This window comes from Propithecus coquereli, unplaced genomic scaffold (assembly GCF_000956105.1).
Source record: "Propithecus coquereli isolate 6110/MARCELLA unplaced genomic scaffold, Pcoq_1.0 Scaffold170, whole genome shotgun sequence".
NCBI lineage: Eukaryota > Metazoa > Chordata > Mammalia > Primates > Indriidae > Propithecus > Propithecus coquereli.
The window spans coordinates 4,592,004-4,605,421 of NW_012141636.1; the positions used below are offsets into that span (position 1 = coordinate 4,592,004).

Consider the following 13,418-nt stretch of genomic DNA (forward strand, 5'->3'; position numbering starts at 1 on the left):
CCAGGAGTGTGAGGTTGCTGTGAGCTAGGATGACGCCACGGCACTCTAGCCCGGGCAACACAGTGAGACTCTGTCTCAAAAAAAAAAAAAAGTTCAATACAAGATATTTACTTGGGAGAACTTAATGCAATTAATTAATATTAGTAACATTTTTGCATCCCTGTAAATGTGTTTTTAGAGGAAAACTTCCAATAAAATATTTGCTATAGCAGTCACATCAAAGAGCTGCACATTTTTCCCAAAACAGTTTTCTAGTGACATCTGCTGGTACAGCATCGTAATAAAGATGAAAGTATCTCTTGGAAGTAATTTCATGGAAATTAAGCATGGAAGAAAAAAATCTTTGTGAACAGAATGAATCTTTCCTTCCTCTTTCTCCCTCCCTTCCTTCCCTTTTTTTTTTTTTTTTTTTGAAGTTTCTCTCTGTCACACAGGCTGGAATGCAGTGGCATGATCATAGCTCATTGCAGCCTCAAGTGATCCTCCCGCCTCAGAGAATTATTTCTTTTACTATCATTTACACTTCTAATTGAAAAATTTACCATAGCACAGAACCTTGCAAGTAGCGATTCAGTAAATATGGATTAATTTATAGTAATTATTTTATGTCATTTACATAGATTAAGGACAAAAGTCTTATTTCTACATGAATTAAATGTACACTTGAACATAAGAATGAGACTTTATATCAGAGGATGATTTTATTAGGAGAAATGGAGTTTTGTCTTCTGTAGAGATTTTCTGCAATATAAGTTATAGAGGAATAAAATATATTCAGTCCTTGGATATTTTCTTTCCATATGCCCAATATGATTGTGTCTGGTCTTAGGAATTTAAGTACCACACATAAACAAATCAGACCTCTTCCTTGATCCCCAGACCTGTAGCCAGCTGCTTGCTTCCTTAACATTTCCCTTTAATTAGTTAGCACATATCTCAAAATTAACATGTCCAAAAGAAAACTTTTGATTTTTTCCTTTAACCTGTTCCTTCCATAGTATTCCTCACTTCAATAAGTAGCCATTTATCCTTCCAGTTGCTCAAACCAAAATTATTTCAATAATTTGTAAATTCTCTCTTTCTCTTTTACCCCATATTCAAATCATCAAGAAATTTTGTTAGCTCTACTTTTGAAATACATTCATAATCTTACCACTTCTCTTCACCTTTACTGGTATGATCTAGATGGCCACAATCATCTTTCGCCTGCTAACTTTTAACCTTGCCCTCCTGTAGTCATTATTTTCTACCCAGCAGCCAAAGTGATTCTTTTAAGATTTAAGACAGATTTTGTTACTCCTCTGCTGAAAACCTTCCAAAGTCCTTACCTGAAGGGCCCTAGGTAAATTGCAGATCATTCCCACCCTCCACCTCTATTACTCTGACCTCTTCCCACCATTGCTTCCCTCCCCTATTTTGCTCCAGCGACATTAATCTATTTGCTATTCTCCTTAAATGCCATTTAGACTCCTCATCATGGGCTTTGTACTTGCTATTGCTTCAAACTGAAATGCTCTTCTCTCAATGCATTAAGGTTTCTGATCAGATTACCAAATTTTACTTCTGAGAGAGGCCCATCTGACCACACTATGTAAAATAATAAAGCCTGACTCCACCACTGTTTCTCCCCTTATCTTGTGGTTTTTTTTGTGGTTGGTGGTGGTGTTTTTGTTTGTTTGTTTGTTTGTTTTTGCCATAATAATTATCACCTTATGATGTATTTACTTTTTTATTATATCTCTTTTCCAACTAGAATGTCAGCTGTATGAAAGCAAGAATTCTCTATTGTTCACTGTTGGCTCCTGAGAACCTATTATGCTTGCACATAATAACCATTTAGTTAGTATTTGTTGAATAAGTCAATGAGCCCTAATACTTAAATGGAGAATGTGATTTTATTTACATTGTAATAACTGAATGTATAGAATAGTGAGGAACCTAAGGGGCTGCTTTGTGTAAATTTTTACGTTTATATCATACTTTCTACATTTAACACAGATTACAATATTGTTTCATAGTTAGGTTAATGCTCAGTGCTTGGTGCTCTTGGTGTCAAAATTTGGGGTCATATTACTATTTTAAAGATTCTTTTTATGGGAATAATTACTTTTTTGTTCTTTTGGTATAGACATCTGACCCTCAATTACATGAACAAACCTTATACACATGAATGGAAAGAAGAATAGCCTCTTTTGAATCCATCCTAAGACTTTATCAGTATGAAGTGCTTCCCACAGAATTCTACTGAAAGAACCAAACTTCCATCATAACGAAATTGCAAATTCATTTGTATATGCTTCTTTTATATTCGAAAGCTACTTTTTGATGTTTTAGTCTGCAATTACGTTTATTGTTTATGGTCACAAATATGCAATCCTGACTAGAACAAATTGTCAGAGTCCTTTATCTATTCAGCATCACAAAGATAAATGGCCATCTTTTAATTATAACATACCAAAGTCAACATTTTTTGTTAATTTACATAATCTTAATCAATATACTGCTTTCTGTTTTCCAGTCTGTAAACTCCTAGTCTACTTCCTCAGCACCTCACCTATCTAGATTATGGGTTTTAAATTAATGCAAAACACTTTCTTCAGAGGGAAAAGAGATAAGTTTAAGAATTTTAATGCTATGATTTTCCCACGTACATTTTTAGCTTAACATGAATTCTTTTGCCTTTACCCCCATTCTGTGTAGATTAGATAATTGTGTAGTATGTTAGCTAAATTCTGTGGTTACATTTTTTGCTGTTAACATGACCACAAAGTAGATCATGTTGCTTAATTGAAATGAGTTTTTAAGTGTTTTAAAATCTCTGTGTACATGGATTTAATTCTTTTCTCAGATTCTATACCCCTCCAATAAAAATGTATATATTTTAAATTAAGATATATTTCTTATATTTTTGTACATTTCCTTTGGGACATTCCATTCAAAAGACATACAAAAAGAATTGTCCAATTATATTTGAGTCTATACTTTTTATCCAAAAATATCCAGTGTCTAGTATTAACATACACGAGGGCATCATTGTGTCACCAATTTTTATAGATTTCTTCAAGGAATTTTGATAATAAATACCCCAAAGCTCTTTATGAAAGGTGATCATACCTATAAAGAAGAACAAAGAAACTGAACGGCAACAGGATAATGTAAAACCAGTATAGTAATGTTCCCACTTTAAGATCCTGTTTAAATTTTTTTTGCAGATCTGAGAATATTTTTTTCTTAATTATCATGTAGTTTGAATTTTCCGCAATTAAAGAGAATAGACTGTTTCAGGAGGATGTATAAAAGAAAGCCATGACTTTTTAAGTGAGACAGACTTATTTTTCCCCCTGAATTTTGACTACTATTATGTTTTTATCTAAGTTACTCCATTTTTTGAGCCTCTGTGCAGTAATGGAATAGAAAAAAAAAAACTCTATTTATACACTTGTGATATAATTAAATGAGACAACCATGACTTTTTAAGTGAGACAGACTTATTTTTCCCCCTGAATTTTGACTACTATTATGTTTTTATCTAAGTTACTCCATTTTTTGAGCCTCTGTGCAGTAATGGAATAGAAAAAAAAAAACTCTATTTATACAGTTGTGATATAATTAAATGAGACAACAGATAAAGAGGGCCCAAAACAGTGCCCAGAATAATAAGCACTCAATAAATACTATTTGAGATCTCCTTTTTCTGCTTTCCCCCCATCCCAATCCTGTTCCTCATGCTATGTTATCTGTTCTAATTGGGCTTAATTAGAAGTTAAAACTGTTGAACTAAACTTGAAGCCTTTCTTTGCCTGCCAACTCTACATTGCTCTGCATTCACTGAATTAATAAGTAGAGAGAAGTCAGGAGCTTGAATTGACCTATATATAATACCCAGCGGGTGTATGTGGTCTTTTTCTTCACAGCAAATTGGTCCCCTAGGGATTGGGTAGAATGAAGAATGTTCCAGCCCCAGCCCTCATTTTAAGTCCTGATGGACTGCTTAGAATTTACTTAAGTCTCTTTTCAACCTGAAGATCTGAGAATTGAGCCCTAAGTTATGTTAATGTGACAATGGAAAGCATTATATTAATCATTTTGTTTAAGGTGACTTATTTCATTGTTTGTTGCTTGTTTCACCGTTTGTAATGCTCAGATCATTGCCTTAATAGAGTTTCATCTTTTGAGACATCATTTTTAGTTAAAAAAATTAGTAGCTATGTAATATACTACTTTTTGTCTCAAAATATTTATGATTCTAAATTTTTATTGTTTTAGATGCAAAGATGGTTTGAAAGGATTTACATTTTCTGCACTTAGGTAAGTAACATTTTACTTATCTTATGTTGAGAGAGATTTTACAAGTTAATTTTCTTTAAAAAATAAATATCATTGTAAGTAATTATAATAAATATTTATTGACTAAATTTTTAAGCTGAAATTGATTTTAGAAGTCACAAAAGTACTTCTAAACCTTTGCAAATAGTTCATTGAAAGAGTTATGTATCATATTTTTCCCCCTAAAAATCAGTCACTCAGCAACTACTTTTTGGGCCTTTTGTGTGCCTTATACTGTGGGGTGTTAGAAAAGAAATACAAGAACTCTCTTCAAGGAGCTTGGAAAGACAAAGCTGCACATGAACAATTAAGTACTTAATTGTGTGGTACCAGAGTATGGGTTTCTTTAGGGCAGGACTCATGCATTGTCAAACACGTATTAGATTTTAAGCATTGCTAGAGTTTTTTCTTTTCACTTCATAGCCCATCTCTTAGTATAGTAATTGGCAGAATGGTATACTGTAGAAATGTTTGTTAGCATTAGCATTTTATTTTATAGTTCACCAAGCATTTTCACATGGATTAGTAAATTAAATTTTGCAAAAGTTTTATAAGATGGGTATTTTTATGCCCATGTAACATGATGAGAAAATCAAGGATTAGAATGTTTGACTAATTTAATTTAGCATCACACAAGTAACTGTATATACTGACTCCAAACCCAATGTTTGTCCTGTTTTTGTCACAAATGTTGCCTATTTTATTCTCCAAAGTACATATAGTAGATGCTTAGTGAAGATTAGTAGCATGGAATTTATTGCAAGTATTGGCGGGAAAAATTAGGGTGGGCTTCAATACTAGGAGAAATTTTTATATGATTACTTCCTAAGGGAATTTAGGGAATCACGTGAGTTAATACATGAAAAATATTTAGAGTACTGCCTGGCACATAGTAAGTACTCAAGAAATGTTGGTTTTTATTGTCGTTATTATAGGTGATAAGCCTTAAATTGTACTGGAAGGATAGCTTTAGATAACTGCAAGGGATGAGGGAGAGCACTCTGGGTGGAAGTGAATAATACTGGCAAAAGGATGAAAATCGTAAACATGATATGTGAGGTAAGAGTGAGAAAATGAACTTAATTGGTATGAAAAGTTTAAATTAGAGGTTAAAGGATATTTTTTTAATAGGTAGAGTAGGGCCATATTACAGAAGACCTAGGACAAAAAAGACAAACTTGGATTTGATAAGGTGAGCAGTAGAGAGCCATTAGTGGTTTTTGAGCGGTACAGATGACAGTGTTTCAGAAAGATTAATCTGGCTGCAGTACTTAAGACATGGAAAAAGAAAGAACCAGAAGGTAGAAAGACAAAATGATAAGGAGTGGAATTTGGGTGCTAGTAGGAGGATTAAAGAGAAAGAGGCAAAGCTGAAACTTGCAATGGAAGAAAATGATGACCTAGTAACTGATATTTTCCTTGTTTCTCTTCCCTTCGACCCCTCATCCCCAATCAAGTATTGAAAACCTAAGTGCCTAAAAGAAGGTGCTATTAATAGAAAATCAGATGGCATGCAAGGAAACTGTTTTGGGAGGGAACAAATGAAGTCACTGTATGATTAGGAATGTCTTTGGTTGTAGAAACTCTATGGTAACAATAACTTTCTAAGTGATAATACACAATAGTAATTTCTTTACCTCGTATTTTTCATTAAAAGATCATGAAATTTATTAGAAAATAACATTTTTGTTATTGTTGCATTGGCTATAAAGTATTCTCTATTAAGTTGAAAATTGATAATAAAAACAAATTTTCCTGAAGAGAAAGAAAAACTTGCCTTCTTTTCCTACGTATCTCTTTAGACTCCCAGAATCCTTGCAAAAACTCAAAATGTATCAGATGTTTTTGTGTCTCTTCTTCAAATCCACTTGTAATAAAGGGCTAGTTTGGACTATTTGCACTTAAAATTTTCTCAGTATTATAGGAAAATATTCTGGAAAAATGTTTATTAATTCTTGCTAATTTCTTGTTAAACCAAGAAAATTGTTAAGTGTTGTGAATTGTCATGTATTTATATTGTACATCTCCTTCTACTAATCAGATTGTTTCATTTCAGATTCCCCACCTTGTAGATTGATTAATCTCAAATTTATAAAGTTAATACTCAGAAGATACTACTAAAAGCCAAATATATTTTCTGTTGTTAAATTTTATTGTCAAAAAATAATGTGGGTTAATGTATGTCAATCTTGCAGGCTTATAAAAAGTATTATCTGACATGACTGTCCAACTACCTCTTTGTATTCTTGGCAGCCCAGATTTTTATTGCAGGCATATGCTATAAATTTATAACATGTCAAAAACACAACATTTAATATTAATTACAAAAGAAAGGAGAAAGAAAAATGCTTGTTGTAGCCTAATTTAATATAACTTCCTGGCAATATTAAACGTTGGTGAGGAAAAGCTCTTCAGTGCCTGATACATTGGAGAATAGTGAGATTTGAATGAATAGTGTCCTAAAAAGGCTTAAAGGAAATACTCATCTTATACAAATTGTAATTATTGTATCATGAAAACATACATTGTTCACTCTGAGGAAAACTGTCCTTTATTCACAGAGGATGAGTGTTCTCAAAGTACCCCAATTTAATGTCTCCTAATTAGACTTAGGGTAAAAGCTTTAAAATGTTAAACTTTAGTTCAGCACCCATTTTTTAAGCACTCCTCAACATGTGCAAGTTAATATGGGAGCTACAAAGATAACACTCATTTCTACTTAGTATACTTCTACTTTGTCCCAGGTCTTGTACTAAGAATAAGTGGGAATAAGTTAGATACAGTCTCTGTCCTCAGAGCTGTGGTCTAGTGGGGAAGACAATATTAATTATAATTGTGCCAAATGTTACAAAAGAGAAGTGTGGATTATCTCAGGAATATATTTTAGGCAGACCTAATTTAGTGTCTCTCCTCAAGCTATGGATAGGAATAAAGGCAGAGAAGACAGCAGGAAAATTGCACAGAATTACTTGCAGAATAGAAAAGCCCAAATGCTATAAGAGAATAGAAATTAAGTGCTATATGGTTCACAAATTACTTTATTTTTTCTTTGAGGAGGGATGGGAGGGAAAGGGTGAAAGGAAGGAATATTTAAGATGGATTTTAGAAGACAAATAGATTTTAGCAAAGATGTAGGGAAGAATGATCCAGATAAGAAGAGCAGTACAGAGGCATGGTTTATTTGGAGAATGACGAGTAGTTCCATAAGCTGTAATGTATAATAATATCTCATACGCACTCTGAGCTAGGTACTGTTTTAAGCTTGAAGTTTGTATTTAATTCAGTAGGCCATAGGCCAGTGAAATTATTTGAGGATGAGAATAGTATGTTCAGGTCTGCATTTTAGGAAGCTTCCTCTAGAAATGGTATGTAGGATGATTTGAAAATTATCTATCTATGTAGATAATAGTAGAAGTCCATGGGACTAGATAGAGTTAAGGACAGAACCATAGGAGAAAAGCTAGTGCTGGAGTCTGAAGATGCAGGAAGCCTAATTCATCATAGTTTAAAACATAGTTAGAAGTTGTCTTAGTCCATTTGCATTGCTATAAAGGAATACCTGAGGCTGAGTAACTTATAAAGAAAAGGGGTTTCTTTGGCTCACAGTTCTGCAGGATGTACAAGAAGCATGGCACCAGCGTCTGCATCTGTTGAGGGGCTCAGGAAGCTTCCAATTACAGCGGAAGGAGAAGGGGGAGCAGGCTTGTCACATGGCGAGAGAGAGAGCAAGAAAGGAGGAGGTCCTGGGATCTTTTTAACAACCAGATCTAAAGGGATCTAAAAGTGAGAATTCAATCCTGAGAATGGCACCAAGCCATTCTTGAGAGATCCACTCCCATGACCGACACACATCCCACCAGGCCCCACCTCCAACATTGGGGATCAAATTTAAACATGAGATTTGGAGGGGACAAATATCCAAACTATATCAGAAATGTACATAGCTCAGCGATTAAGAAGACAGGCTTTAGGGTCAGATAGTTCTGGGTTCAAATAATTACTGATAATTTATTAGATGTGGACAAGATACTTAATGTTTACTCTCATGGGAATTATGATACCTATGTTGTTGCTGTGAAGACTAAATGATTTAATATTTGTAGAAGACTCAGTTGGCACTGTGCCTGTCATGTAGTAAGTACTCAGAAAATGCTAGCTATTACTATATTCATTCATTTGATGTGTAATTAATTTAATATTTAATTAAAAATTAAATTAAAGTAATGAAATATTTACTTTGGGCCAGACACTATGCTAGGCGCTGGGATATGATAGCTAAGAAGATATACATAGTCTCACAGGCCCCACAGTTTAGTGGGGATATAGACTACTAAAATGGTGTCTTACAGTACTGGGTGTTCATTGGGTTCTCATAGCACAGAGGAAGGATCATTAACTCATCACCCTGGCTTGAGGCAGGGACAGCTTCTCCAAGGAAGTGACCACTAATCTGAGATAGTTAGTCCTGACCAAAATAGCAACAGTGTTGTGAAAGATGTGAGAAATATTGTTGTATCTGTTTTAGCGTAGTTTTATCCCATTGCTGTTAAAGAGCAGTAGTACAGATCTTAAATTCTCCGTGCATACCCACAAGTAAGAAATTTCTTTTGGACTGACAGCTACCAAGACTGCACAGCTGCCATCTGGTGACAGACAAACCCGTTACATACCCCTTATGAATTGATAAGCTAGATGTTTTACCAAGTTTGTCTGAACTGAATGGGTTGCAGTTGTTGGTAGTAACAGCTTTCTCTTTTTTTCTGAGTGTTTAAATTTTCATATTGTTTGTCACACATCCCAAGTTGCAGAATTTTAATGTAATATTATTGGTGCCCTGTTTTATTTATATTTTATTATATTTTCTGAAAGGTTAGGAGGTATTTTCCTTAGGAAGGCTTAGTTATTCTTTATGTTAATAAGAGCAATGACTCTTCTAGGGTAGGTGCTAAAAGCAGTAATGAAAACTCTGAGGAAGGATACTTCTTGATTGATATCTAATGGTGGTAACATTTTCCTTTGCATTGTCTTTGGAAAAATATAGTCCAGTTTTGATGAACTAGGAATGTGTCATCTCCTAGATATTTGATTTTTCCAAAGAGAAATAAATAGATTGGAGTAACATCAAGTTTAAGATTTTCTAGTTGAGATAACTTAAGGATATGTGAAATCTTGACTGTTTTCTGATTCTCATTCTACAGTTCCCTCTATTTCCCTGTATGTGTACTGATGACCTTCTACTGCAGTTGTTGACTCAAAGTGACATTAGAGTTTTACTCTAAGTGAGAAACTCATTCAATTGTAACTATTAGCAGAATTTAGGGAAAAAATAGAATTTGTGTGATTGTGTATTAGATCCAAGTTCACCTTCTTTTGAAAAACTTTAAGGCTTAAACTTAAAAAAGTGGTGTTAAAGTTAAAGGACGCTTCATAAAAGAGCTGTGCTGTATTTTACTTGGTTAGTTTGATTTTAAAGTACCTGCATTGTCAGACAATTGACTATTAAATTTTTCTGAGTATTCAGATTTTGAAAGTCTGTTTTTCTTCAAAGGATGATTATATTTTGTATAAATTGTGAAAATATTAGTATTTAAAATAAGATACTCTCCAAATGTATTTGTTTATAAACAATATCTTTTCTTTTTTTTCCTCATTGATTTCTTTAAAGGTGAAAAATGCCTCACATTGTGCTCTTTTCTTTAGGTTCATTGTAGGGAAGGAAGAAATTCCCACACATTCTTATTCACCAGAGGCAGCATATTCAAAAGTGGAACAAAAGAGAGAGAAACATGAGGAAAAACCAAGAATGAACATAATTGCTCTAGTCAGGAAACTTGCGGATTCAATGTGAGTTCTTTTTTATTGATATTTTATCACACTTTGTCCCTTTTATATGATATTTATACCATGCCAAGGTATTTTTGTTTCCTATTCAGGTAATGATGGTCATTTTTCACCGGACACTGTGCATAGAATTTTGAGGCACACAATGGCAAGTGAATGTTATTTATTATTTCTGGCAGTACTGTAGACCATCATATGCCTTTGAAATAGATTTTCATGAAACTGAAATATTTTTCCATTTCAAACCAGGCAGAATTACAGAAGACAATAATGGAGAACCTCAGGAAACAGATTAATACGTGCTAATTTATTGTGCTAAAGGAGAAAGAATAGGTCCTGAGAGAGATTCAAGAAGATAAAGAAATACTAAAGAGCAAACCTTAAGTAAAGTGTATTTTGTAAGACCGAAAATTTTTAGGGCTCTGAAACTGAAGTAAGAAATCTTTATTTGTATATTATTCATATGAAACATAAAGATTTCTTTGAATAAGTATTTATATTTCTAGTGTACATATTTAAGAAAATAAATTTAATAGTTTAAAATAAGAACATCAGCCAATAAAAATAAAAATAAAAATAAAATAAAAATAATCTTGGTAGTGTTATTTTTAGAAAAGGTAGAATAAGTAGGCAGTATATTATAGAAAGTTAAGGGATCAATTATAGGAAGCTGAGGCCCTTTCAGAAATCATAAAACCTGTATTTGACTCTCATTTTACCTCTACCAGCCTTCTCACTTTGGAAAAGTGATTTAACTGCTGTGCATTCCGAAGTCCTTATTTATTAACTGGGGTTAATAATCTCTATTAAGGATTGTTGTGACCATTAAATGAAATAACATATGTGAAATTGCCTGACATGATATATGAGCACACAGTGAATACGCAAATTTTTACTGAATTTAAAGATTTTCTTTTCACCTTAGCATACACCACGCAGAGAAGGTAAGAGTAAAGAAGGGAATAGTAGATGACGGGAATAATTGTGGTAGTGAACTTATTACACAAGTTCAAAAATATTTATGGAAAACCTTAGTGGAGAAAAGGGAGAAAATATCCCATTAATGGAAATAATTTCAACATGAATCAGAGGGAAATATAGAGAACGAATTATGTGAGTAAATGATGCCTTGAGCATCAGAACTGATCAGGTCATGCAGAACTTGTCAGAGTAGATACAGAATAATGCAGAAGCAAAGCAAATAATATAGGAGATAGACAGTCGAGGACGGGGAAGCCATTTTAATGTGTGACTACGAAAAGATTAAATGACAGTGCAGATGATATCAGGATTTAACTTCACTAGCAAAGAAAATTTAAAAATTTCTATCTAGTTCTGGTAACAATGGCTGAGAAATGTCTTTGAAGAGGATACTTAGAAGTATGAAGAGTGATGGTTTGCATCAGGCAGTCCTTCTTTGATTCACCTCTTTTCAAGCCTCCAGCTTTAATCATTCAGCAACTTCATATGACCAGATATGTCATATCATTCTAATGATACAAGTGCTATGGTCGGTATGAACTCGTGCTGTCACCCTTGACTAGGAAAGGCTGCTTGTGTACTCCAGCTGCAGTGCAGAATTGGATTTCAGGAAAGGTGTTGCTAATCAGTTTGCAAATGGGATTGGAGAGGTGCAGAGCCAGAACATTGCTTTACAAGTTATTGTTATAAACAGGAAGGGTTCATATGGTTCAATCATGAAGATAATTAATTAACTGCAGTCTGAAAGAAGTTATGAAGACTACTTATTTTGGAACATGAACCCTTTAAAGAGAAAAGGAGAGAGCTAGATGCATGTTAAATGTTCTACTTAGTTTTTTATGCCTAGGGTGAGTAGTCTTGGAGTCAACATCCCAAAAAATGAAAATGAGTGTGTCTTGAACAGTAGCCCTCTCAGCGAAAATGTTTATTAAACACTAGAGGGTTAAGTGGTTTATAATTAAATCACAAATAACCTACTTTTGAATTCCCACATGATCTTTATTTCTATATTTATTTTTAAAACTGAATTTTGAATTCTAATACTATATCATATTTCTTTTCCAGATGTTTTCTCTCAAATATAATTAAGTATAAATTTCTGTAACCTGAGCATATTCTCATTATGATTTTTGCTCAAGTACTGACTTCATGGATGATTTATGACTATTATACTCTACAATAAGTGATTTAAAGCTTCCAAAAAGATTTGGCAATGTATATAAATAATATATACCTATTTTTCATATTTAGTCACAAATACTTACCAGTGAGATTTTTTTGTTCCACATTCAAGTGTTTTGACTGCTGTCACATATTTTATACAATGTGTCAAGTGGTAAGCAGCAAAGGAAAAAAACCCTAAAATACCTGTTTTTCTTGCTTCTATATGTCCTAAAACACCAAAAGTTGCACACATTTAAAAATAAGTGGGTGCGTGATGTTCTTTTTTTTGTTGTTGTTGTTGTTTTGTTGTGTTTTTTTTTTTTGGTTGAAGAGTTTTAAATCACACACATATTTAAATTACAATTAGCTTAGCTTTTTTGGTTTAATTTCAGATGTAAGCATGGACCAAGGCATAGATGTTGCAAGCACTATGAAGATAATTGCATCTCTTATTGCATTAAAGTAAGTATATGAAAGTATGTACTTTCCTAACAATGGAGAATAGGCATAGAAATAACTTACTTATTAAGAAATAATTTAAAGTAAACAGAAAAGTTAATAATTGCTATCATTTTTGCATTTGACCAAGAAATTGGTGAGAATAAATGACAATGACAATTAAGCTTTTAATATTCACTTACCAGATCTTTAAACAATTTAAAAATTAGCTTGTTTAGAAATTAGCTTATTTAAAATTTGTGAGATAGGAGAGCAAATGGGGTAACAAGAAGAAAAAAGAAAAAGTAATTAAATTTGTACTTTGTAATGTATTCTGATTAGAACTATATCTAAAACAAGGTCCCTGGACTGTGCTGTGTTCTAGCTAGATGGGCAGTCACACGTGTACTTTATACACTGTGTACAATCTGTTACAGTGGTTTATGGTTTTGGACTTGTAAAGACATTGCCTTTTTTTTAAGGCATTGAGGTAATTGGAGCATGTCTGCAGTTGCTCTACATGCAAGCTAGGTATGCTCACTGGCATAAATTCCCAACTTCCTAACATACTTGTGTACTAGTGTGATACTCTTCCCTCCCACCCCCACTCACCCTCCCCGCTTCCCCCATTACTACCAGTTCTGGGAAGAAAGTTATTTTCATTGCAG

General features: G+C 33.4%; 1 protein-coding gene across 2 annotated transcripts in view; it reads left to right on the top strand.

Annotated features, from left to right (window-relative positions):
- TMEM135 (transmembrane protein 135) overlaps positions 1 to 13,418 on the top strand; it is a 236,969-nt gene that overhangs the window by 205,650 nt on the left and 17,901 nt on the right. For both annotated transcript variants that reach the window (XM_012641862.1, XM_012641861.1), the window contains 3 exons: positions 4,267 to 4,308; positions 10,027 to 10,170; positions 12,705 to 12,774. In XM_012641862.1, coding sequence (XP_012497316.1) covers positions 4,267 to 4,308; positions 10,027 to 10,170; positions 12,705 to 12,774 — 256 coding nt within the window. The remainder of the gene's footprint in view (positions 1 to 4,266; positions 4,309 to 10,026; positions 10,171 to 12,704; positions 12,775 to 13,418) is intronic.